We start from the raw sequence: 26,078 nt of genomic DNA on the forward strand, positions 1-26,078 counted from the left end.
CTCGTAATTTAGATTGGGCCACTGATCTTGATCTACTATCCTTTGGATCATGAAATTTACTAGTCGAGTCTGTTTGCAATTTAAGCAAAGATCAATGAACCCGAAGCTGGACGGAGAGAACAAGAAGATCAATGAAAACAACTATATCTTAACAATTTGCCATGATCAACAAAAACACCATAAATTATGGGGGAGTTTTCGATTTGAAGGTGGTTGAAAATGGATGGCCCGATGGGGAGCATAACTGAAGGCAGTTGACGTTTAACCCCTCGAACATTCCATCTTGAAAACATTCATGTACGAGCAAATTCAAAATAGAACATTTCACCTTCTTCAATTCCCGTTATATTTGTCTCACGGCGGCTATCTCATATTTCTGCTGCATATTACAATACCCCACATAAGCTGTAGATTTAAACTATCAAATACATATAGTGAACATTTACAGAAATAGTGTCATGATCTTATAAAAAAGTTATGAATCATACATTGGCTATATATTAAAGTTAATCTTAAAATATAATAATTCACACTACCTTCAATTTGTAAAATATCTTTTGTTAAATGAAACCGAAAGATTCATCAAAATCAAAACGATCAATACTTTATAATTTAGTATAGAGTGTAGATTGTGACATTTGATATCAAAATCAACTCTGAAGATATTAATGATATGACATCGATAACAGTACATCCTCATTAGAGTGGGAAAAAATGTCATGATTCAAAAGAAGAGCCATAAATCTCACATCAATTGTATACTAAAGATGATCTTGAATTATAAATATTCATACTACCTTCAATTTATGAAATCTTTTTTGTGCGACAAAACTGTAAAACTCAGTGAGATTAAAACAAACAATACTTGGTGTGGGCCGTAACACAGTGCCAGTGGCAACTATTTCCTTCAAGATGGTTCAAGCAACCTTTCTTCGAGTACGACTAATAAGCAACAGCAACATCGTTTGTCCCTTTTCTTTCTGTAAATTGTAAAACGTTTATATGCCAATGTATATACTAATAACTAATATGTAGTAACAACAATATTGAAATACATCAGACATTAACAAAAACAAAGTACCTTTTTATACAAAGAAATAACTCTCCATCTGCAAGAGAATATAGAGTCTAATCTTGCTCAGTTCCTGAAAAAGAAGTTAGGCTCCTGTCGATATACACTTCTATATATCGGAGCAAATCTAGACAACCTGCTCATCACCACAGCCATTATTCTCGGGACTGCTTGTCAAGGATAAAAGTTCAGTTAGCTCCATCGTATACTCAAGGCCTCTAAGGTAGTGCCCCAACAGCATACACCTTCAGGGAAGAAATGAGATTATCACAACTTGCTATATTAGTGTATCTGAATAATAATACCATAGGATTCAGACACATTTTCTATTGAATGTTTGGCAAAGCGACTGAAGCTTGTTCACAGTTTAAACATGCAGAACATCTCTCAGATCTCCATATGCACATGTGATCCATTTTCATTCTTCCAAAGTGCACAGGTCAGATACAATACTATATTCAAATTTAAACAGGATCCAACTATATAATGAGCAACAAATGCAAAAGAATGCAGATTTCCTGTTAAAATTTTGAAACAGATAAAAAGAGTTCTTGAACACCAGAAACCAGATTTCATTTTAAATATTTAAAATTTAAAATATATATATATATATATATATACATAAAATTCTTGGGGCTAATGTATGTGTGAGAGAAAGAGGGGGGAAGAGTTGGGGAGCTGGACTAACCAGAAGAGAAGACGAGCAAGATAGTCCATGTTAACAAAATGAAGGGCTGGAACTGAAGCAAAGTATTCTCAACAAGTTCGGCACAATCTTCACTCCCAATATTTACAGTTCCAGTTGTGGTGTTCTCTGACAGCGGAAACTTGGAATGAATCCTCAGAGAAAGGCTGGCAAGGTGACCATGGACTACAGAGTGGATTGTTTCTTTCAATTCAGGGGATGTTGGTTCAGAAAGCTCAGCTACCTGAAACTTCAGTTATGATTTTATTAACCATGATAATATAGGAATTGACTGAAGTTCATTGCTAAATAAAAAGTTTCATGTGACAGATTAAGCAGTTGGCTGCACTAGTACAGAAATATCAATTTAGAGTAAAACTGCTATGTGCTAGCAATTTGCACTAAGCAGAGGTACTCCTTTAAACCAAAACCTGTACCTCATTCCTATAAAACTAGGAACATGACATTATGACATTGCAAATGCTCTTTTAATTATTTCAATCTTTCCTTCGTATCAATTGAGAAAAAGCAAAGAAATTAAATTTTATCATCATAAAGATATATTACATTCATAGCATCATGTTAATGGGATATTAGTAAATCAATTTGCTTAGAAAATTTATGAGATCAAGGGACCTTTTCAGGCTGTAGTGATCTTAAGTAATCAAGTAAATCATTCTTTTCTTCCCCAACAAACTGTTGCATTTACAGAGCAGCATTTTTCCTCTTGACTTCACGAAGTTCCTTCAATGCAGCAAAAGAGGGAAATATGAGGCATGTATCCCACAAAATTGCAGATAAGGAATTGACAAAATTGAAAAGCAAAAATATGTGATTAGTACAGATAAATGAAAAGGAAACTGAAATGTTCACAATTGAGAAGATCCATTCTTTAGATATAGTATGATGCAACCTTTAATATCTGATCCTGATCAACCATGGAACATTCCTCTAATGGTCTTTAGACTTTGAAAAGCCAGAAATTTTCATATCTTGCCAATTCTTCTATGGGGGCTAACTCTCAAAATATACAACTATGATAGCGATCTTGGAAGAAAGACAAATTTAGTATCTCAAATTTAGTTTTCTGTTAGCTCAAATGTTTCCATTGATTGATGAACTGATTTGATCGGATTGGCATGTGTAACAAGATAACCATAATTATTTATAGACAGCTCTTGTTTGTCGACATTTTTGCATTCTTTCATAATGCTATCAACACTTTGGAATGCATGACATAACGAGTTAGCTTATATCCTACCTCCAATGAAAAACATAGGCCTTCAAAGGAGAATGTTACCTAAATATCAGCAATATGGATATCACATAAGCCAAAAGAGGAACTACAAAGGGTGAGAGAGAAGTTCACATTTATTTAGAGCCACATTGAATAAAAGGCAACAGCATCTCTTAGCCTTTCCAGCATCTTTTTAATGCTTCACACTGATGCAAACTATGAAGTGTTTACAATTAATCAAATTCACACATAGAACATAAAGGTAACATTTTCTCCAGTCAATACTTCAGGTTAAACAATTTAGAGATTCAAAGAAAAGAAGGGACAACGAGAAGCTCCTCAAAATGCTATAACATACCTTTTTCACTGAAGTTAGATGAGATTGCAAACGAAGAATGTATTTACGAATTTCAAGGGACATTTCACCAATGCTTTGAAATTCAATATCTTCAAATTGGTCTTCAGTGATTTTCTCAAATTCAGATGACACATTATCTTTCCATGAAAATTCATTTATTTTATACTGCCCCACAACATCTCTTGTAAATCAACTTTTCTGAAGTTAGATTTTCCAAATATCCTTCACAACAATATTTCGTTCAAGGCAAAGCCTATATTCTGCATTCCTTAATGTATAACTGCAATTCAAGGGGAACTATTATTCATGTGATACTCCCAATATTCTGACAGACATGTCTCGGAGGCAAATGCTACTCCACATGTCTCATGGTACATCAAACGTTTAAACATTATGATCTTAGCACGAATGTCCTTAAGATAAAAATGTGACAGTGATTGTGCCATATTAAGAAGAAATGGGAAGTAAATGCGAAATATATACATGGAAGATATATTTCGCATTGGCTTTTGAGCTCAGGTGGTGTCCAAAATGCATATAGAGCCATTTTTGGCATCCTTAGATGCGTTCAAGATTTGGCTATTCTCCCTAACAAATATTAATATGATATTGACCTTTTTTTGCAAAAAAGAGGGATATATAGAGAACGTAATGTGGTTAGTAAGCAAAGATATGTCCAACAAGCATTGAAAGCATTGAAACTATCACAAAAAGCAGAGAGACATAAAGCCCCTAGCTAAGGTTCACACTGTTGGCAACCAACCGGAGTATAGAAACATTTATAACAATGGCACATATCATTTAGAATAGGAACATACCCAGTCATCATAGAAGAAACCAATAACTTAGAGAGAGGTTCGTGCAATACCTCAATAAAGACTTGAAACCTATCAGATGGAAGTAAACCCAACATGCCTGAAATAGTCCTTTTCATGGCATCCACAGTAGGAGGGGGGGGGGGGACATCTTTTTGAATAAGGCTAACATCCAATACTTCGATCTCCTGTATCAGATTGGTGAGGACCGATTTCTGAAATAAAATGCTAAAAGTCAATTTCTAATCATTTCCAGAAAATCACTTTGAAAATAGTACATATATGCATTAATTTGAAAACTATAAAGAATCATTGCCTATCTTTGTCAAGTATATACTAGGATTTATTGAAAAAGAACAACAGCTGAAATATATTGGAAATTTTAACTGGAATTGCCTGGAACACACGGCAAGGAAAACAAACGGATGCTTCTTATGTGAAAGGAAAAAAAGAGTCATCATTCCAGCTTATCGTCCATGTCTCAATGACTTCTTAAATCACATCCCTTTTCAAAATGTGGTTCACATAAATAACCCACCAGTCCGCCACTTCAAGTTGGCATGTATTTTAAGTGGATGTGTTCAAGTTAAGATATGTGTATCAGTGTATGTCCCCCAAAGCATTCATTAGTCAGGTTCAATGATCTCATTATGTGTTGAAAAACTGAAGCAGACTCCAATAGAACATCCATGCGGAAATGCTGGTAGACCCTGGGAAAGAAATTGCCTCCCAGAATGTAGTCCATAATGAGGTTTTTATTCTTTTAAGACCACATTTTCAAGAGAAAGTTAAAGAGGACATAGCTTGAAAGATTGCTTATCTAATTAGCCAAACATAATTTACATCGACTATAACAATATAGTTATTCTATAATAATGAAACAAAAAGAACTTCAATTATTGTAGTTCACAACAACAGCCGAAGTGAAATAATACATCAGTTTCAGTTCTATATAGAAAGAACTGTTTTTCTTCTTCCTATAAGTAATAACCTAAAATTTGGTACCATAATTTGGCATAATTTCCCACATTTTCTCAACAACCAATAAAAAGATAAATCTTAAGTAACCCTAAAACAATTCAATCGAATCTACACATAAAATTTTGTCGTCCACGAGATACAATCCCAATTTCCCATCGTAACAAGTTCAACCATATTGAAATAAATAAATTAGCCAAGGAAAGCAGCAATTCCAGTCTAAATTTAGCAATTTTCGAGTTTCTCACTACTATAAAAAAAAAAAAAAGAAAGAAAATTTTGAAAAAAAATGTAACTTTCCAAAAATAAAACTGATTTGCAAAACCTGACCTTTGAGAGAGTAGGATTGGAACCGAAGGCATCATGGAAAAGAATGGCATCGAAATTGATGGAAGAGAAAGCAAGAAGAGGGGTTTTGGGGGATTTTCTAGTGTTCGAAGAGGAGAGAGAGAGGAAGGAAAGAGAAAGGGCTTTGCAATAGAAGGTGATTGGGAAGAGAAGGAAGGAGGAGAGAGATGAGAGGAAAGAGGGGTGGCCATATATCTGGATTTTGCCTCCGCTACTCTTCGGCCCTCTTCTCTCTTCTCTCTCCTCAAATTAAAGTTTCTCTCTTCCCTCCAGCAGTAACGGCAGCCACAATTTGTTTGGAGGAGGGAAACAAAATTTTATTAATTTTTATTCAAAAATATTTAATAAATAAATTGAACAACCATTCAAATTTCAATATTAAAACATAGTATAGTGCTTACTTTGATTTTAACTCTAAAATAAAATAACAAATCACGACTAAATAGTCTTGGTTCAATTTTAATGTTTTCAATTTCTCAAAGGTTTATAGACTTGAAATTCTAAATTTTAAAATATCGTTTAATTATTTTTAATGAATAATAAAATTTTAAATAGAATGCTGTTAAATATATCAACATTTTTTCTCTTCACACCTTTTTTTTAAATTTTTTGTAAGTAAAATTATTTTATTACCTTTCTCACAATTTTATAAAATTATATAATTTTTCAAAAATAAATTTATGAAAAATTTAAAATTTTTCAAAATTTTGATTTTTTTCAAATTTATTCTCGAAAAGGTTTATAATTTTTTGAAATTTTATTCTCAAAAAATTATATGATTTTTTAAAAATTTATTTCAAAAAAAATAACTTTATGAAAATCTATTTTTAAAATTTTATATAAATAATAATTAAATATTTATATATATATAAATTTTAAAAAAATAATTAGAGTGTGGAAAAAATAAGGGGTTGAAGTACATTTGATAGGACTCTTTTAAATATTTATGGTACTCTACTTTAAACCAAAAATGCATGCATAATTGCATTTAGAAATAATTAAATAATTATATATATATAAATTTTAAAAAAATAATTAGAGTGTGGAAAAAATAAGGGGTTGAAGTACATTTGGTAGGACTCTTTTAAATATTTATGGTACTCTACTTTAAACCAAAAAATGCATGCATAATTGCATTTGGAAATAATTAAATAATTATATATATATATAAATTTTAAAAAAATAATTAGAGTGTGGAAAAAATAAGGGGTTGAAGTACATTTGGTAGGACTCTTTTAAATATTTATGGTACTCTACTTTAAACCAAAAAATACATGCATAATTGCATTTGGACGTCATCCCCATTAAGAGGTGGTACGATTCAAGCAAAGAATGATGATGGCTGGGAAAATGCCATGTCCCACCCCCTTCAAATGCACGTTTACATCGAGCTTTCCTGCGGCCATTTCCCTTAACAACTCGTCACTTCTAGACTAGAACAGACCACTCCGTGAGTTATCTGCATCACCATTGAAGCTTCTTTGTGGAGGCCGGAAGTGGTTTCTTAGAATTTATCACTTCAACTTTCTTCTGCAATGATTTCTCATAAGTGGCTGGCTAGATGTTTAACATGTGCCCTATTTTGGATGATGAGCAGATATCCTGGTTATCCAATAAACCAAGAGGAAAGTACTTGAGTTGGAATAGGATCCAACTTCACAGCCTTAAAAAAAGGTGAAAAAAACCCAAACCGGAATGACCTCTGAAATAGCAGAATTATGAATCTGATAGTAAAAAAATCATGCACTGATTGTCCATAAATGTTGTTTTTACATAGACCAAGCAATGTTTAAAGAGAATACAAAGGAATGCGAGTTATGGTACTTTGGATTAGGTTCAAGCTTGATTGGCTCCTTTCAGGATAGGCTGCCGAAAGGGGAGGTTTGGCCTTTGGTCCCCCAGTGTCAGCAATACGTCGGAGTTTGGACAGACAATGGGTTGTTTTCTTTATGTTTCTGGTCTGCTCTGACCTGAAGCCACACCCGGCAAGCTTACTTAACGCGTCTCTAAAGCAACTCGTTACACAGGAAAGCAGGTCATCAGCCACTAGTTTGAAACTCACTGACTGTGTTAGTCAGATTTGAAGCAGTAGGCCTTGAAAATTCTTTCCGGGCTGAGCAGATGGATCACTTCATTAATTTGTTAAGACCTTTCCTTTTTGGATGTGATATTCAACTGATGAAAGCATGTTGATGAGGAACAATAAGTTTGAACGGATTGATCAGCTGAAAACTTCAGGATTTCCTTTCTAATCAGACGAAAATGCATTATTTACTTGAAGGAAAGAAAGGTGTTCAAAGAAAAGAAAATGGTTCTTTCCCCTTTATTGCCAGTCTGTTGGAATTTACTTGCTTTTTTCCGATTCAGTGAATTTACATCCACATCATTTCAAAACATGGGTGCTTGGAGACAATCCAGATAATTCACTGTGAAAAGCCAAAACAAAGTTAATTATCAAAAGTGTTTATGTCGGAAGTGCCTGCATCATTAATTACGAGAGCCACTTTCATTCCACAAAATATCAAACTATCCCATACTTTTAAGAACACGAAGTGATAAGCATCGCAACCTTCTTTCACCCATGACTTCCAAAATACCGTCTAATTCCAAACTGGTGTCATTTTCCTCCACCAAATGATCCTGGAAATCATTTTGTACTTGGAAAATAAATAATTGTCAAAACCATGAAATTCCAACCAAAATTACATATATAAACCATAATCTGTTGGTATTTAACTACTGATCCTGCTAAAATTAGAGCTTCCTCTCCCCACATGTTGGGGGTAGAAAACAGTTTTCTCATTTTTGTAAATTGCTGAAGCTTATTCCTCTACATTTCACAAAGAAAACAAATGTTGAAAACAAAAGACAAAGACAAAGACAAAGGATATTAAAGCAGCATGTTCAGAAGAAACCTTATCTGTTCCATTACATGAAAGAAACAATTCAGTAGACAGACATCAGCTTCAGCTCACATCCTTTGAATGAAAATACAACTGACCCTGAAACATCCTAGCTACCACAAAAAGTAAAAGAAAAACTCAAGTAAATTAAACAATGAACAACAAAGAGAAGCTACAAGTATAACCATCTCATTGACTTAATCTGGTCGGTGGCTAAATAAATCAGTAAATCATCTTCTCCTTTCCGGGGTCCAATGTGGCAAAGCTGGGCTAAAATGCGACGATACCACCCTAGAATCGAGCAACTCCATGATAGGAGTGAATTTAACACACCTTGGAACCTTATACTGATTGATGGACGCCCCTCTGGATATGGCGTAATCCATTAACTCCTCAAATGTGCCACTTTTTACCACCCGGATTTCTAGTGGGCCTATTGAGTTATCCGCAACTCGGCCTTGTCGGTACACTGAGTTTAGGGACTCCTCCATTGTTAAACAACACTGTTTCAGGACCTCATCACTAGGAGAGTTAGCCGAGTCTTTCACTAACAACTCCCAGTATATCACGTAGTGACCAGGGATTGTTTTTGAGTCCGCGTAACTCGTGTATTCGACGACACTGGTGTTGAACTCGCGCAAGAGTTGGGAAGCATTTGCAACCGCCTTCTGTAACTCGGCCTCGTCTGTTTTGTCTGAATCAATGCTGAGCAACACGTTCTTTCTCCTTACGAAATGGAATTGCGGGGCTGAGTTGTGGAAGCCAGTGACTCGGAGAATGTCACCAACTCGGTATCTGCATAATCCTGCATAAGTTGTGATCACAAGCTCATATTCTTTCCCAACTTCCAGATCCACAAGGTCAACGAGTTTAGGAGGCGAGTCACAAGTGAACCCGGCTGAGTTAGGCTCGTGGGTTAAGAACTCAAAGTAGGCCATGTTTGGCATGATGGTATAAGAAACGTCTGATGGTTTGCACATGGGGTTAAGGTTTAAGCCAAAATAACACTCGGATGAAGCATACATGGTGCATGCTAAAGGTAACCCACCGCTGTAATAATCCAGGGTTGGGATATACTGTGCCATAGCTCCAGTTACTATAACGTCAAGGTACTTTGTGTTGGGCCAAATTCTTGTAATGATTCCCTCCCAGCTGTCCTGTGAACATTCTTGGCGGACAAACTTAGCAAGCTCAGGATTGGCTTTCAGGATCTTAGCCATGCATTCCCTTAGTGAAGGGTCGGTGATTTTTTTATTCAAGGAACCTGTTTCGATATCCTGGGCAAGTTGTTCCCAGTTCAGCTGAAGGAACCTGATTGCGCGGAGTAGACCTGAGGCAAACACTGCGCCAACGCGGAGAACTTGATGGCGTTCCAGGAGACCGCAGAGCATCTGGCTGTACATGCTCTGGAAGGAGTCCGGACAGAGGATGGCTTCGTTGGGGCTGGTGTAAACATTGTAAGGGTCGTATGGTCGTGTCTTGAAATGGTCACTCTTGTAGTAGCTGGTAAGCACAGGGCGAGCCAAGAGACCACCTGGGGTCCTTGTTTCTGATTTCACAAACAAGAAGTATAGTCCTCTGCCTTTGTCCAAACCTGGCACAAAACTGTTACATAGAAAGCGCGTTTCATTATTTTATGGAAAGAACCAATTATACCAATAATACGAATATCTGTAGCCAGTCATTTTTAATGCTTACAGATTCATTACTGGCATGAGCAAACTGTAGAGCAACTGACGGCGATCTAGCTCTTCTTTAATTGTTGGCATGAGTTTCCTCTCTCCAGCTGAAGTCCCGGAGCTGCATGATTTTCCAGGAAATTCATACATTATTCAGCATCGAAAATTTTACCATATATCATTCCTATTTCCTTTTTTTTTTTTTCTTGAAGTTCGACAAAGTAGGGTTGATATGCGCACCTGGTGAGAAATTCTGAGATGGGGTGGGCTGATAAAATTGGAGAGCGGTCACCATTAGCAATACGCTGGATTTCAGGCTGAAGGTCTTCGTAAGTGATCACAGGAAGTTTGGACTTGAAAGTCTCTCGGTCGGTTGCGCCATTGAGCTCGAACCTTCTAAGATACTCAGTTTGAGAGTTTTGGGTTAATATTTCTGCCAAAACTCTTTCTTGAACAGAACCGGCATTTCGAGTCATTTCCTCGATGAATTGCAAAGCTTTTGCATCTTTCTCGTATGCTGGCGGACCCAGCGGAGATGAGAGAGCAGAATCAATAGCCATTTCAAAAGAGGAGATTATATTAAAGAGAAAAAAAAATTAAAGCGTTTGGAATTATAGAGGAAATGAAACAGAAAGTGAAAGAGGAGACTTTGTTATCAGGAGGGTAGAGGAGGGGCTGTGAACTGTGATGAGCTTGGGACGTCTCAAGGGGTTTAAATAGGGCAAGGCCAGAACTTTGAAGATAAGTGCCATGCCATCTACCATGTCAATTTGGGACTCACAAAGGATGGGAATAAAGGTTTAACTATACATTAGTTCTCTAATCTATTTAAGTTTGAGTTAGATAAAATTTAAATTCGATTTGGTAAATGCTAAATTGAGTTGGAAGAATTTGATTTATTGAACCAATTAAATTCAAATATCTTAATATCTAATATAAATAGTTTATGAAATTTTTATATTTTAATATATTAATTGTTTTATTTTTATATATTAATTCAAGTTGTAAATCAAATTTAAATATAAATAAATTTAAAATCAAATATAAAAATCAAATTCATTTTTCTTTGATAAATGATATTAATTGAATAAATTCAAATAATTTAATTTTTATTTTAAATTAATTTTAATTTAAAATTTAAAATTCTATCAAAATAAAATTAAATTTTCAACAATAATATTCAAGTGGAACTTGAATTCAAATCGTATCGTATATCATATCTAATATTATATTATAACATATATAGAAACTTAATAAAATTTACCACATAAAACGCTTATGTGGATTGTTTTTTTGAATGACACCGATAATAATAATTAAATATTATTATCAACAAAATTATAATTTAAATATATTATCTCTTTAAATCTTAAATGAATTTCTCAATAATCTAGACAATATCTTTTTAAATTTAAAATTTTTAGTAATATATGATATTTTAAAATAGATTTCCTAACAATCTAAATATATATATATATATCTCTGTTATTTTGAATTTAAAAATTCAAAATGTAATAATATATATTTAGATTATTTATAGATTAATTTAATTACATATATTCACCCAAATCGTAAATTTTATAATGAAATAAAAACAAAAAAAATTAACAGAACAAAACGAATCAAAACTTTAAACACCAAGTAAATTTTTTTAAAGAGAAAAATAAATCTCAAATGTAAAATATAATATTTTTAAAAGGAATTTATTAATATGGATTTATATTTTAATTTTTAATAAAAATTTTAATTTTATGATAATTTGATATCTTAATTATATTATATATTTTTATATATATCTTAAAAATATAAATAATTAAATAATATTAATTTATATATTTATACATATTTAAATAATTAAAAATAATTCGATAACAATATATTAAGCTCCACTAAATTCGATTAGACGTAAGTGAGGCTTTGGTAGGCGGCTGACGGAGGAGAAGTCGTGAAAGCGACAAAAAATAGAAAAATAAATACACATTTTTAATTAAAATAATTAAAAAAAAGTGCAGAAGAGGTAGAAAGAATTTACTTGGTTGTGTGAAATCACGATGTGTAGGGCTGGGAGGAGACAAAGTGGGGGCCACAGCACGTAGACATGGCACGAAATGAGGCAGGAGTGTGGGGTTAGGACTGTTAGGTGACCGCCATGTCAGGGGAGCACAAGGATGAGAAAGTCGTCTACGCGTCACACACGCTGCTGCTTTCGGGTAAAATTGTTGGCCCCTGATAACGATGGGCGGCGGCACGTGAGACAGATGCCTATACTTGCAGTATATTTTGTTGCCAAATATTATTAGTCCAAATATTGAAACAAGGTCTTTTGTTTTATTAATCTTTCTTCGGTTCTTCTATAATAGTGTAAGTTGTTTCGATATTTTTTTCTTTTGTCCTTTTTTAAAGTGCATTATTTTGTCTGTTGCTAAAAGGAACGTGACGCCTTTCATTAGTAAGAGTTGCAGTTTGGGCCAGTTTTATATTAATTGAATTTTTTAGGGCCAAAATATTAAATGAACTTCAATAAAGTAATACTACTGGTTGTTAGTAATAAACAAAAAATAAAAAGAAATAACTTTTTAATTTCATATTTTATTTAAAATATAATCTATAGAATTTAAGTTGATATAATATTAAATTTTACTTTAAATTTGAAACTGAAATTAAGTTGAAACTTGATAAATTTTTTTTTTAATTTGAATTCGATTTGAAATAAAAATTAAATTATTTAAATTCATTCAATTATGTTCGATTAATATATAAAAATAAATTTAATTTTTGTGTTTGATAAAAACTTAATTATTTATATTTAAGTTTAAATTTGATATATTTTATTAATTAAAATATAAAAATTTAATTAGACTCACAAGCTATTCAAATTTGATATAAAAATATTTAAATTTTATTCGATCAATAAATTAAATTATTTAAATTTAATTTTAATTAAATAATATTTAAATTAATTTAAATTTTATTCAAATTAAATTTAAATAATTTATAAATATTAATATATTATTTATATTTTTAATAAACAAATAAAATCATAACTACATGTCGTTCATTTTCTTTTTTTTTTTTAATTTTCTCCATTATTGTTGCACGAATTAATATTGTTGATATAAAAAAGTATTGAACCGTGTTTTTTATGAATTATTATTCCTTTTGAAGGTTCAAAATTTTGTTTTCACACCATTAATTAACCAAATTTAACCAGTACTTTAATTCTTTGATATTGCTCCATTTTCGTGAAAGAAAAAATCACACGTCATCTTAGCATTTTCTAGCTTTTCAGTTCGATAGGACAGGAAATTGGGAAAAGCCTAAACCGACAGCGTTGTGTGGAACATCCGGACAATTCTTGCTTTTAAGTTGTTAGGAAATAGAAACAAATTATCCAGTTGACGTTGGATGCTGTCTTGGTCTTACAAGTTTAATAATTAAACCAATTTCATATAAAAAAATTAATAAAAACATATAGTAAGCAAGAACCTCATATTTAATAACACTGCTTGACCGATGCTTAGTCTTCCTTTGAGAAATAGGAAAAGAAAGAAAAGGAAAAGGTCACCGTACATCTTCAATTCTGTATTTTTCCCCTTGCGCAATGCATTTATTAATTTTTATTTCACGATGACTTATTCATGACAAATTAATAAAATGACCAAGAATTGTGGAACAATGTTCCTAATAAATACATAAATACTATAATATACAAATATTATAAATAAGAAATTAAATTTAATTAATTTATATAATTATTTTTAAAAAATATATATTAAAATTTTAATACTTGTAATATGTTATTCTACTTTCAAATTATAATCTCTTATAAAAAAAAACCTATTAAAATGCGAAGAGAAAAAAGGGTTACTAAATTTATTTCTAAGTTGTCACCTAAAAGTAACTAATAATTGTACTAATGCAACACACAACCAAAGTGATGATAGCGTGTACCAAAGGTGACGCCAACCAAAGTGATGATAGCGTGCACCAAAGTTGACGCCACGATTTTCTTGTTGGTTTTAAGAGTCTGTTTGGTTTGTGTCAAATAATGGAGGCATTGTAAAGGAAAAAAAAATCTAATATAATTGTATCAAAAATGAAAAGAAAAATGAATTCAACCCTTCGACAGTCAAGTTGGGCATGGAGATCAATTTTGATTGGGCAAGAAAAGAGCAAAGCATCTGGAGTCTTTTTGTTTTTGTTTTCATGGTTAGGTTTTATGGAAAAAAAAATTAGTTTTGGCAAAAATGACTTCGTAGCAGAAGTCCAAACGCAGGAATAAAGGAGACATGTATGAGGGCTTTTATTTGTTGAATCTTATGTGGCACCAAGAACCACCCATAAATCAAAAATATATTTGTAATCGAATTATGTTAATAATCATATAATTTATTGATAAAGTGTTAATTTTTTAATTTTAATAATTAATTATTAAACTTTAACAATGACAGTTTTGAACTTTAATGCTTTTAAAATGTTAAAATTAAATTAATTAAAATTTGACGTTTAACTCAAATATAATCGCTTTCCTAAAAAGTAGATTTCAACAAAGCAATAATTTTCAGGGGATGATAGAATGAGGTTTTTTTTTTTTTTTTAACGCAGTTATTCTTGTCGGATTTTTTTTAATATTTGGGGAGAATAATATGAATCAAGAAATTGAAAATCATTATAAAAAATACAAAATTTGAAATTTTAATTCAATAATTTATAAAGTTTATATAACTCAAAGAGTTGAGTTCCAATAATTTTATTTTTAATAAAAAAGAATATGATTTTTTTAGAGCAATCTTCTAAACTTTTTTGTTGTTTGTTTATTAAATTACGTTCATTTATGAAAAATGCGATAATGATTGTCTCTTTTTTTTTGTTACATCATGAGAATAAAATTTTAGTACAAATAAAAAAAATTTAACTCAAAATTAAAATTTTAATATTTTTTCAAACATTTTTAATCATTGAATCAAAGGTCCAGATATGATAATGATTGACTCTTTCAATTCAACGGTAGGGGAAAAAATTATATAAAGAATGCTTCAAACTAAAATACCTCAACAATTGTCCTTCCTTTTCTCTAATTTTGCGGTTGGGTTGTATTCTGGGATACGTTAAAAAATTAAAAACCAGGAGGTTGGTCTCCTTAATTTTCCAGTCAAAAGAGAGGCATGTCCGCGTTATAATCGTAGCCACCAAACAAAACCAAAATTCCAACGACTTTCAAAGTCTACTCGAATATTTATATATGCACTTGATATTATCAAATCTTTTCTCATCTTAGATTATTTAGTTTTTCTTCTTCAGACCCCCCACAAACCAAACACAAAATGGAACAAAAAAAAACAACTATCATAGTCACGGACAATTAAAAAGGAAACTAAGTTCGTATGGCTTATTAATTAACTACTTCTCTCAGGGCATAATCAAATGGTAATTATTAGTAGGGTCACTTGATTTCATTGAAATTTAATTTTTTTTTTTATAATATATGTATTAATATAGCATAATTAAAAATAAAATTTATGAGATGAGAGTTTATATTTTAAAATTCAAAAGGTTAACACAGATAATAAATGAATATACTCCTTACTTATAATTATTAATCTGTCTTATACCAAATAATTATTTTCATTTTGTTTTTACATCATACTGGTGCATAAATGAGATTACTCGTATTTAAAAAAAAAGACAAGTGGCTACTTTGGAAGAGTTTGAAACGTGTTCAAAAGACTTTATAAAAATCCTTCAGTAGTCAACAAGAGAAAAATATATATATATATTAGGGGAAGAGTGGAGCAAACGTGAAAGGAAAAACTTGGAAATTTATGTATTTGTATAATATAAAATATTAAAAGTTTATATATTTATATTATATTTTATATAAAAATTACGTATTATAATTTATTTTGATATTAAAATATTTGTTTATTTTATTAAATTCATAATAAATTTTTATTAAAATTTTAAATCGTATTATTTTTATATTTTTTATATTATATAATCACGTTATGTTTTAAATTGTTAAATTCAAAAGAAACCGAGGAAAGTGAGAACCGGCAATTGGTAGCCTAGTGGTTTTCATTTTTCAAGTCAAAAGTCTATTAGGATTAGCTTTCACCAATGATTTTGACACAGAAGTTTGCACGAGGAAGCGTTTCCAAGGAGCAATGGCGCAACCGCGGGCGTCAAGGATGCTTCCTAGTTGCGGTTTTCACGTGGTGTAAAAGCAGGATGAGGCCGGAGGGATTTTTTTTTCCAATATTAATTTGCGCACTTGGTTTGTGTTGGGACCGGCAATTTATATTGCTTCATGGGTCAATCTGATTTCAATGGATCGTACGTGACACACGACGCCTCTAATAATTGTTTAATTAATTATTAGTACTAAAATAAAATAGTGCATTTTTGTATGAATTAATGATTAATGAAAGTAAATATTTCGCTGTGAAACTTTGACTTTTGCATGCTTTTACTTGCTTCAGTGGAACTTCATCTTCGCACATTATTTAACTGTGAAGTTCAAAATTGCTGGAAAAAGGGGTTAAAAAATTAGGCAATGCTGAACCATTTGGGTTAAAAAAGGATGAAAAATGGTTGGAAGTTTGGAAATATTTGTAGCGTAGAGAATAAGTGGGCATGATTTCCATACTATATATATATATATATATATATATTCTAAAATCTAATTCGATGTAAAAGCAAATTAAAATTTGGATAAAATATATCGTTGATCATTCAATTATTATATTCAATTATTGTATTATTTTTAAATAATTATTTAATTATTAAAATTTTTTTATTACTCAATCAGTCTGTAACAACATGTCACGTAATATATAATCTGATATGTTACGTGTGATTATTGATGTGATTTTATAAATTTTAAAAAAATAAATTTTATCAATGTGATAATGTTACACGAGATTTGATAATTAACGCATCATTGTCACGTCAATATGTTATAAGAGATTAATAATTGAGTGAGAAAAAATATTTACATAAATTTTAACGATCAAATTAAAATTTTTAATAGTTTATTTATTTTTTAAAATATAACTATAATTAAGTGATCAATTGTGTAATTTATTTTTGAAGTTTTTATTACATAAATTATTTTAATAAAAAACTTCATAACACAACTTAAAAGTAGGGATTTTTTAAAGCTAAAGTTAACTCCTATCACTTTTAAAAATAACATTCAACAGATCAAATCTTAATACCTTTGATATATATATTTTTAAAATTTTCAGATTACAACTTTTTATTTTATATATATATATATATATATATATATATATATATATATATATATAAAACTTGCCTAAACGAAGTCGTGCTTTATTGATTTGGTTGCTGAAAAGCAGATCAGAACTTCCCACTTGGATCTTGAGTGCTATGCATGAGGTAGTCGGCATCGGTGAATTCTTGGTTTGAGTTTTTCTTAGAAACCCACTCCCCCACACAGAAAAGCGTGACGATGATGGTGTTCTAAATAATGGTCGACATTCTTTAAGTCTCCTCTCTTTGCTTTCTCAATAATCAAACAGCAGGAAAACGTGGTCAATTCAAAGTTTGTGGATGGAGTTCTAAATTGCCAATTCTCAATTTCTTGATCATGATTAACCCATACATCTGTTAAATTCTAAGATCATCATTCATCACATTTACTCTAATGTAATGTGTAATTCTAGCTTACTCCAATTTATTCTCTTTTCCAGTTTCTCCCCAAACAAAACATAGATTCCTCTCAAGTCTAAGTAGTTTTTTTTTTTTTTTTAAATAAATTTTAATCTAAGATTTCATGATTTCAAGAAGACTTCATTGTCATATAGTCAAAATCTACTCTTCATAGTTTTTAAAAGCCATTAACCATTTGTTTCCTTCGTTCATATGCTCCCATTAAAGACGTAACAACTTTTTTACAGTTTGTTTATAGATGAACAGCTTCTTACATCATTGATCTTTTGACTAGCAAGTTGTCCCAATGACGGTCAATGCTTATCCCTTGCATAAAGAGTGGGATTTTGTTTTTTTTTTTGGTATTTTAAACTCCCTACAAATTATTACAAAACTTAGAAATTACTTTACAAAAAATGGCGACATTGACGCACTTAAATATTTGATTTAGCTTCATTTGAATAAACAGTAAAATTAGATGCGATGAAATTAAAAACAATAATAAAAATTATAATAGTTACGATTAAAAAAATTATTATAATTATAATTAAAAAAAATTTTAAAAAATTAATATTAATTTAATTTTATTAAAATTGACATTTAAATTCAACTGATAATGTAATAAACTTAATTATATCACATAAAAAATGCAGTAAAATTCAAATGAGGACTTAGTGGTTTATATATTTGTTTCTTAAATAGAAAAATTCAAAAATTTTTGTCTTCCAAATAAAAGAAAAGAAATTCAGTGTTGACTACTTAAAAATTTTACATATAATTTATTAATTTTTAAATTATAATTAAAGTTCAAGACCTTTTTATTTGAGGAGGACTGCAGCAAAACTGAGCTAATGCACCATTGGTTTATTTCATTTTTTGTCAACAATGAAATAGAGTTCTCATATGATATGATATAACTTAGTTGGGGCTTAGAGCCCATTCAAAAAATATGGGCCAATGATAATAAGGAAACTAAGCTATGGTTCATGTGACAGGGCTGAAGCCTCTAGCTCATGTGACATAATTTAGAAAAAAAAAAACAAGTGACGTAAGCCCAAAGAATCGGCTCAGCCTATAAAAAGTGGGGTAAGAAAGAACAATGTACGCCGCAGGCGCAAAATAGGAAGCAATCAAACAAGCCCTTTCTCTCTCTCTCTCTTCTTCCGCGACGGTGGCCCAGATTTACAGGCCCGTTTTATTATTACATACGACAATCCACTACCCCTCTCACCGCCGCTTTTTTGGCCTTTCCTTTTTATTTTTATGTACGTTCATTCTTCTTCAAGAATCGCTGCTGAAAAATCTCCTTCTCTTTCTCTCTCTGTGTGTTTGCTGAAGACTCGAGATTCAATGTCAGTTCCCTTTAACACCTTTCTTTTGTTTGTTCGTTTGTTTGTTGGTTTGTTCGTTTTTGGTTGAAAAGAAAAGAAAAGAAAAGAAAATAAAAGAAAGGAAAAGAAAATCGCTGAGAAAGTTGGAGCGCTAATAATTTCAAATCTAATGCTTTTGTTGCTCTCACTTTGTTAACAAAATACTCAAAATGCCATCTTAGTCAATTTTTTTGATTTTTTTTCTTCTTGTTTCGTTTTTTTTTTTTCCCCTTTGTCTATCTTTATTTGGTTGCTGAGAAAACGGATGTTAAGAAAAAAAAAGGACGTGAAAGTTTCAAACTTTCGTCTCTCATTTTTGTTTCCGAAGCTGATAATCTTTGCTTAGGTTTCATTTGTGTTCTTGGTTTAGTTTTTTTTCTTTTTTTCTTTACATAAGTTTTGTTTCGTTTTTGTATACGGTGTAAGCTTAACCATAGAAAGCTGAAGATGAGCAATTTCTTTGTTTCCGTAGAGTTTGATTTAGAAAATGAGGCCTAAATATTGAAGATTTCTTTGTTGAATGCTGAAAAGATGGGTTTCTGTTTAGTTAAAGTAATATCTAGTATAGAATAGTGATAGTGAATTAAAGAGATGTACATTTGAAAATGCATATTCTCAATTGCACGAATAGTCCTGCGTTATGAATGGAAAGCTAAGTTAGGGTATGCAATGACCTTGTTGTCGATGACATAGACGTTGTTTTAGGGTAGCTCTCTTTGGAGTCTGCTCCGAGCAATATGTTCTTAGGTTATCTTTTTGACATCTTGTGCTTTATATGGTATGTTGATTTCTTACATTGTTTTTCAGTAATTTTTCATTTTGCCATTACTTCTATTACGCCTTCATTTTGTTCAAAGATTGTCAATGTCAATCAAAGATTTTGATGGCTATATCAAGCTAATAAAATTTTTTAATTAATATCATAGTTTGATATAGAAGGAGCTTTGATGGTCCATTAGCGTTTTTAGTGTTTGCTTAGTGTGTTTAAAGACTCCTTTGTTTTTTAAAGGAAGAGAAGTTTTCTGATACATGGCTGGTTGGGTAATGTATTGCCATTCCAAATTAGTGAAATCACCCCTCTCCCCCTCTCTCATTTTCCCCAGAGTTGTTCGAAAAATTGTAATTTTCTTAGGAAGCAAGCCTCAAATTTATCATACGAGGGAGTTGATTTGTTAGTGTTATTGAAAATATAATAAAAATCTCTTGAAGTTTCTTATTATAATTACCATGGATTACATTGGTAGAAATAGTAGTTTTTTTCCCCTTATTTTAGTGTTTCTATGTTTAAATAAAGGGAGTTACATTGGGCTCCTTTTGTTAAGGTCTATCTTGGAGAAATAAATGATTGTATTTAATTGATTACTGTTTTCCCATGCCACTTTTTTTAAGGTCAGTTTTATTGTTGTCCGGTGGACTTTAATCGGTAGCCTATCAACAACCAAGTAGTAAAACTGGCAATAATTTGGTTTTTAATGAAGCTTAATGTCATGATATTTTTTATATTGATTGTTATTTCCTTTTTTTTTTTTTTCCTTTCCTTGTGAGTGATTTATGCTGCTGTAAGTAGTTAATATTTTACTTATTTTGGTTAGTTAATGTTGAAACCCTGTAATATATCTATCTCCCAGAGGTTCGTTAACTAAGTTAGATTGTAGACCATCTGTTGCTGGCGCATGGAAAGCAACGTGAGACATTCTTACAAGTTGTGATTGGTAAGATTTGTTCGTTTCGTTGCAATTTAAGATGAAACGTATAGCAGAGTTTTTGGGTTATAATTTGTATGTTTGGATATTTGGATTCTGTCATCTAAATAACTTTACCATATGTCCTGCCAAACTTTATTCATTAAAATTAAAAATTCCCAACTTATTGTCGTAATATGAGTGCTGGTATGTGTCGTTGTTAGCCTTCTAACTGATATGATCAAGGTTGAACATATGGGCGTTTCTCCATCACGAGCAAAGAGTAAAAAAGAAAACCATTGTTGCCCTGAAGAAAGTACATCACAGCAGGCCCATGAATTTGGTAGTGAATATTTACATTCTGAACTTTCAGAAAATAAACATCGCTGTGGCTGTGCAGTAACACAAAATGAATCAGCAGAAATTGCCACCTGTGTGTCTAGCTCTGCCATTCATGAACCATCTTCTGAGTATGTGGCTAAGAATTCTTCACCTGAACATTTGGGACTGCTTCCTAAAGGTGCGAGTGGCCATGATCATACCGATAAAAGTTTTTACCCTCAAGAAACTGTATCTGGAAAGACACATAAGTATTGTTCTCAATATGTAAACAAGGAAACATCGGAAAATAAGAATCAACCTAGTTCTGAAATTGTTCAAAATGAACTTGAAGAAGCCTGTACTTTCGTTTGTGGCCTTCCTGCTAAACATTTGCAACCATTTTCTGAAGATTTGTCCAAGAATGCTATTACTGAAGGTTTAGGGTTACCGCCAGATGATTCAAGCAAGTGCAACCAGACTGATAAACTTTCATGTCCCCAGCTTGATAGTTCAGAGCCAACAGTTGACTTTGGTTCTGGAAACATGCGAAAGAAACTTTGTGAACCACTAGAGCAGCGACAAGAGCTTGACTCTAAAGGTTTACCAAATGGTATAGAAAAGAGTACTACTGCAGTATCTAGTAATGTTTTTAATCAAATATTGCAACTGAATCCTGAAGATATGAACAAGAGCCATTGTAGCAGACATTTACAATCACCTCCTGAAGGTGCAAGCAGTGTTATTCAGACTAGTAAAAGTTCTCCTGTTGAACCTTTACGATTGCTTCAAGAATTTGCTGCAGGGAATCCTAGCATTCAACAACCAAGTTTCCATATTGAAGACATGGCCAAAAATTCTGGTGCAGAACAGCATGAGATAATGCCTAAGAATTTACTCAAGAATTCTGGCCGATGCAGGGATGGAAAAACTTCAAAAAGAATGAAGAAAAAATATATGCTTAGATCTTTGACAAGCAGTGATAGGATTTTGCGCTCAAAATCACAAGACAAACCTAAAGCTACTGAGTCAAGCAATATTTTGGCTGATGTTGGTTCTAGTGAGCAGCAAAAAAGGAGGAAGAGGAAAAAGAGGAAGGCAAAGAGAGAAGTTGCTGATGAATATTCTAGAATCAGGGCACATCTTAGGTATTTATTGAATCGAATGAACTATGAGCAGAGTCTGATTGCTGTGTATTCTGCAGAAGGCTGGAAGGGTCTAAGGTGTGTTATTATACTGTTTTATCTGGAATCTCTTTGGCACATTGTAGTTTCTGAGCTAATTGTCATGACAATGTCACTAAATGCTTTTGTTTCGATCTTGAATCTGATATCTTTTAGATTACATATAATTGCCAAAGGGAGGACAAAGCAAAAACTATGAGTTTAATCATCTAAACATAACTTGTAATTTTTACCGTCTGTTGCTCAATTACCTGCTTATTACCGTCAACATGTATTACTTTGAGAATATAATGTCTAATATAAATTCCAACTTTGATGGAATGACAAAGCTTAGCATTGAACCTTCCTCATCATGAACTGAATTAGTGTCAAGGGTCAGGGCTTGTATATTTATTTACTTTCCGCAATCTTTCTCATTACTACTCTCTAGCTTCTTCCTCATTTTGTCATTTTCATCTGTTAATTGTTTTCAGTATCAGTGTGGTTGATTTAGTATGTATTTCCTTTGCATGATTTATCTATGTTATAATTTATTAAAGAGATATTGACGTACAAAGAACCTTATGCCCTTTGCAATTTCCCAGATACTGTATTCATCAATAGGAAGAGAGTATTTGAAAATTAAGTATATTATTAATAGTGAAATCAACTGTTTACATGATTATAATGTTATAAATGAACTCACTTTTGGACTGATCCCACAATTGGGTATTATAGATTTAATGATTTATAACTTTATTAATCTTATTTTATGTATTCAGTGTAAATATGTAGAGAACAGGTTTTGTGGAAACACTTTCAACAAGAACAAAGTTAAAATATTGGATCAAATGCAAAGTTGTCACCTTTTGGAACTGAATTGATCCTTTACATCTGTGTATCTGTCAACAAGGTAGTCTAATTGTCCGTTTCACCATGGGCAGCTAACGTCTGGTTATTGCTTTGGACTCTTTGTGTAATCTGCAGCCTAGAAAAGTTAAAGCCAGAGAAGGAGCTTCAACGTGCTACATCTGAAATTCTTCGACTCAAATTGAAAATTAGAGATCTATTTCAACGTATTGATTCACTATGTGCTGAAGGAAGGCTTCCAGAATCTTTATTCGATTCTGAGGGACAAATTGACAGTGAAGATGTAGGAGAATCTTAGTTATAAGCATTGTTCATAATCCTTAGTCACTATTTTCTTATCGATGATAATAATTTGTGTCTTGGAATTTGAAATGCTTAGACATGAAATCCTTTAATTGCAGATATTCTGTGCAAAATGTGGGTCCAAGGACCTATCTTCCAACAATGATATCATTCTATGTGATGGTGCTTGTGACTGTGGATTCCATCAATATTGCTTGCAGCCGCCTTTGTTAAAAGAAGACAGTAATATCTTGATTTACCTGCTTGATAGTAATAAATTGGTTTAGTGGGTTTTGAATTGTTTTATTGTCATTAATGCTTTTCTTTTTCCACCCCTTCCCTGGTTGTTACAGTTCCTCCAGATCATGAGGGTTGGTTATGCCCCAGATGCGATTGCAAAGTTGATTGCATTGAATTGGTTAATGAATCTCAAGGAACAAGTTTTTCTCTCACAGACAGTTGGGAGGTCAATAACAGATCTCTTTCTTTTCATTAGTTATTTCTTAGTTGGATTTTTTTGTTCCTCCTCATGTTTCTTCCTATCAACAGAAGGTCTTTCCTGAGGCAGCAGTAGCTGCAGGTGGACAAAATCAGGATCCTAACTTTGGACTACCTTCAGATGATTCTGACGATAATGATTATAATCCTGATAGTTCAGAAACCGATGAGAAGGATTGGGGAGATGAGTCAAGTTCTGATGAATCTGATTTCACTTCTACATCCGAGGAATTGGAAGCCCCAGCTAAGGTCAACCCATATTTGGAGCTTCGGTCTGATGATTCAGAGGATGATGATTATGATCCTAATGGTCCAGATCATGATAATGCGGTTAAGCCGGAAAGTTCAAGTTCAGATTTTACATCTGATTCTGAGGATCTTGGTGCTATGTTAGAAGATAATATTTCTTCTCAAAAAGAAGAAGGTGCGGTGTTTATCAATGCTTCCAGAGATTCCAAGAGACAAAAACCTAAACTCGGTGGAAGGGAGTCTTTGAATGATGAGCTGTTATCAGTAATGGAATCAGCTTCAGAACAAGATGGTGCTGCTGCTTCCAAGAAACGAAGCATCGAAAGGTTGGACTACAAAAGGTTATATGATGTGAGTGTCATTTCAAAATATCATAATAGACATGGTTCCTCTCCTGTCATATATATCATATCTGGTTTTTCTTTTTCGCCATTTAGAAAACTTGCCAAGATTCGTTGCTATCATAGTTCACATAACTTTCTGCTTGATGGAGTTGCTCCAAAATGGCTTCTATTAGGTGTCGTTTCGTGAGTTCAGTCATTTAAATAATTTTGGTTATTTACTTCGCAATTTGCTTATCTTTCTTTTGGGTATATATAGGAGACATATGGCAGTGTTTCTTCTAGTTCCAGTGATGATGACTATTGGAATGATGCCACTGCTCTAAGAAAAAGGAAGAAATGTGCTGCTGAAGCAGCTTCAGCAGCAGCAGCAAATGGAAATGTTTCTGTCAGTAGGAGTGTGTCAGTTTCGGATGGTTTAAAGCTGTATCCTGAAGGGACTGAGCATAAACCTAGGAGAAAAACTCGCCAGAAGTCAAACTTAAAGGATACAGATTTATCACCTGCTGAGTTACAGGTGGGCACTTCTGTATCTGGTTCAAGTGGTAAAAAAGTGGGTTCATCAACATATAGAAGACTAGGGGAAGCTGTAAAGCAGGTAAATATGACTTTGATAACTCTGGAAAAAGAGCAAACCTTCTGCATAATCAAGCTTTTGTTTGTGAAAGCAGTGGAGACTAATTTGATTAAATACTTTATTTTCTTCTGACAAAGTAGATATTAATTTGGTTGATTTTTTTGCTTTGCAGAGACTTCATAGTTCTTTCAAGGAAAATCAGTATCCTGACCGAGCCACGAAAGAGAGTTTGGCTAAAGAGCTAGAAATGACTTTCCAACAGGTCTTTCACTTTCTTTACTTGCAGCAACTAAGTGTCATCTTCTCTCAATTACCTCACTCTTCTCTTAAAAATTTTCATCAACATAATTTCGTTTATTTTTTTATTTTTGGTTTCTTATCACATGTTTCTCTATCGTGCAGGTTAGCAAATGGTTTGAAAATGCTCGCTGGAGCTTCAACAATTCACCATCTATTAACGAAACCACAGCCAAAAAGGTTTCAGAAAATGACATTACCTCGGCTCGTCCAAAGAAAAATTGTAAGATGGTGACGGAGAAAGATAAATCGAAATGTTGAAATGGGGGATCCAGGCAGCGATTTAGATTCAAAATCTTGATCAAGAAGCAAAAGCTCCTGCTAAGCTTAATTGTTGGTTGAGGAAATGATTTTTGTAAATTTTTTGCTGTCCCTAGGAAAAAATTTTAACCAGGCACCTATAGCTAGAGAAGAGAAAAAGAAAATCCTCCGTATTTAACAAAGATAGCATTGCCATGAAACTGAGACTGTCATCCAAATATTAGAAACCATTTGTTGTCAATGTTATTCTGTACTCAATCTTGCTAAAATAGCAATTTAGTAAGCGATCATTCTAATAAACTTAGGTTTTAACTTTAGAAAATTAAATTAAATTATTTATTTTTAATGAATGTTTACTTTTGATAATAGAAATAGAGAATAGCAATACGAATGTTATATTTGATATATACAATTATGATAT

General features: G+C 32.3%; 2 protein-coding genes and 1 pseudogene across 7 annotated transcripts; 1 reads left to right on the forward strand and 2 right to left on the reverse strand.

Annotated features, from left to right (window-relative positions):
* Positions 1-1,081: 1,081 nt before the first annotated feature.
* Positions 1,082-5,856, reverse strand: LOC111298386 (uncharacterized; annotated as a pseudogene). Its single transcript, XR_016328737.1, has 6 exons — positions 5,476-5,856; positions 4,171-4,382; positions 3,353-3,632; positions 2,394-2,501; positions 1,761-2,001; positions 1,082-1,317 (listed from the first exon to the last, which is right to left on the reverse strand). The product of XR_016328737.1 is annotated as an uncharacterized LOC111298386 (transcript).
* Positions 5,857-8,398: 2,542 nt separating this feature from the next.
* LOC111295914 (putative indole-3-acetic acid-amido synthetase GH3.1) lies at positions 8,399-10,761 on the reverse strand. The gene is made up of 3 exons (XM_022889755.2): positions 10,316-10,761; positions 10,095-10,196; positions 8,399-10,001 (listed from the first exon to the last, which is right to left on the reverse strand). The coding sequence occupies exons 1-3, from the start codon at positions 10,633-10,635 to the stop codon at positions 8,627-8,629; spliced, it is 1,797 nt and encodes a 598-aa protein (XP_022745490.2). The 5' UTR covers positions 10,636-10,761; the 3' UTR covers positions 8,399-8,626.
* Positions 10,762-18,978: 8,217 nt separating this feature from the next.
* Positions 18,979-25,957, forward strand: LOC111295920 (homeobox protein HAT3.1-like). Of its 5 annotated transcripts, none has more exons than XM_022889789.2 (10): positions 18,979-19,101; positions 20,748-20,831; positions 21,026-22,342; positions 23,270-23,435; positions 23,554-23,677; positions 23,788-23,900; positions 23,984-24,532; positions 24,782-25,120; positions 25,272-25,361; positions 25,502-25,957. In XM_022889789.2, exons 3-10 carry the CDS (start codon positions 21,039-21,041, stop codon positions 25,655-25,657), a joined length of 2,841 nt encoding a protein of 946 aa, XP_022745524.1. In that variant the 5' UTR covers positions 18,979-19,101; positions 20,748-20,831; positions 21,026-21,038; the 3' UTR covers positions 25,658-25,957. The 5 variants fall into 5 exon arrangements, with proteins under 5 accessions (XP_022745524.1, XP_022745531.1, XP_089601585.1 ...); XM_022889796.2 differs by having other exon boundaries at positions 21,048-22,342; XM_089745459.1 differs by having other exon boundaries at positions 21,175-22,342.
* Positions 25,958-26,078: the final 121 nt, after the last annotated feature.

The sequence above is a fragment of the Durio zibethinus genome, chromosome 16 (genome assembly GCF_047325235.1).
Source record: "Durio zibethinus cultivar Kanyao isolate XHJ-2024 chromosome 16, ASM4732523v1, whole genome shotgun sequence".
NCBI classification, from domain to species: Eukaryota; Viridiplantae; Streptophyta; class Magnoliopsida; order Malvales; family Malvaceae; genus Durio; species Durio zibethinus.

Bases quoted from the DNA above. Each gene is read 5' to 3' on its own strand.
- LOC111295914 (XM_022889755.2), bottom strand. From the start codon at position 10,635: ATGGCTATTGATTCTGCTCTCTCATCTCCGCTGGGTCCGCCAGCATAC. The intron at 10,197-10,315 runs GTGCGCATATCA...AAAATCATGCAG, and splicing joins ATCTCAGAATTTCTCACCAG to CTCCGGGACTTCAGCTGGAG. The intron at 10,002-10,094 runs GTAAGCATTAAA...TCTATGTAACAG, and splicing joins CTCATGCCAGTAATGAATCT to TTTTGTGCCAGGTTTGGACA.
- LOC111295920 (XM_022889779.2), top strand. From the start codon at position 21,039: ATGATCAAGGTTGAACATATGGGCGTTTCTCCATCACGAGCAAAGAGT. The intron at 23,436-23,553 runs GTAGGAGAATCT...CTTTAATTGCAG, and splicing joins GACAAATTGACAGTGAAGAT to ATATTCTGTGCAAAATGTGG. The intron at 25,121-25,271 runs GTAAATATGACT...TTTGCTTTGCAG, and splicing joins TAGGGGAAGCTGTAAAGCAG to AGACTTCATAGTTCTTTCAA.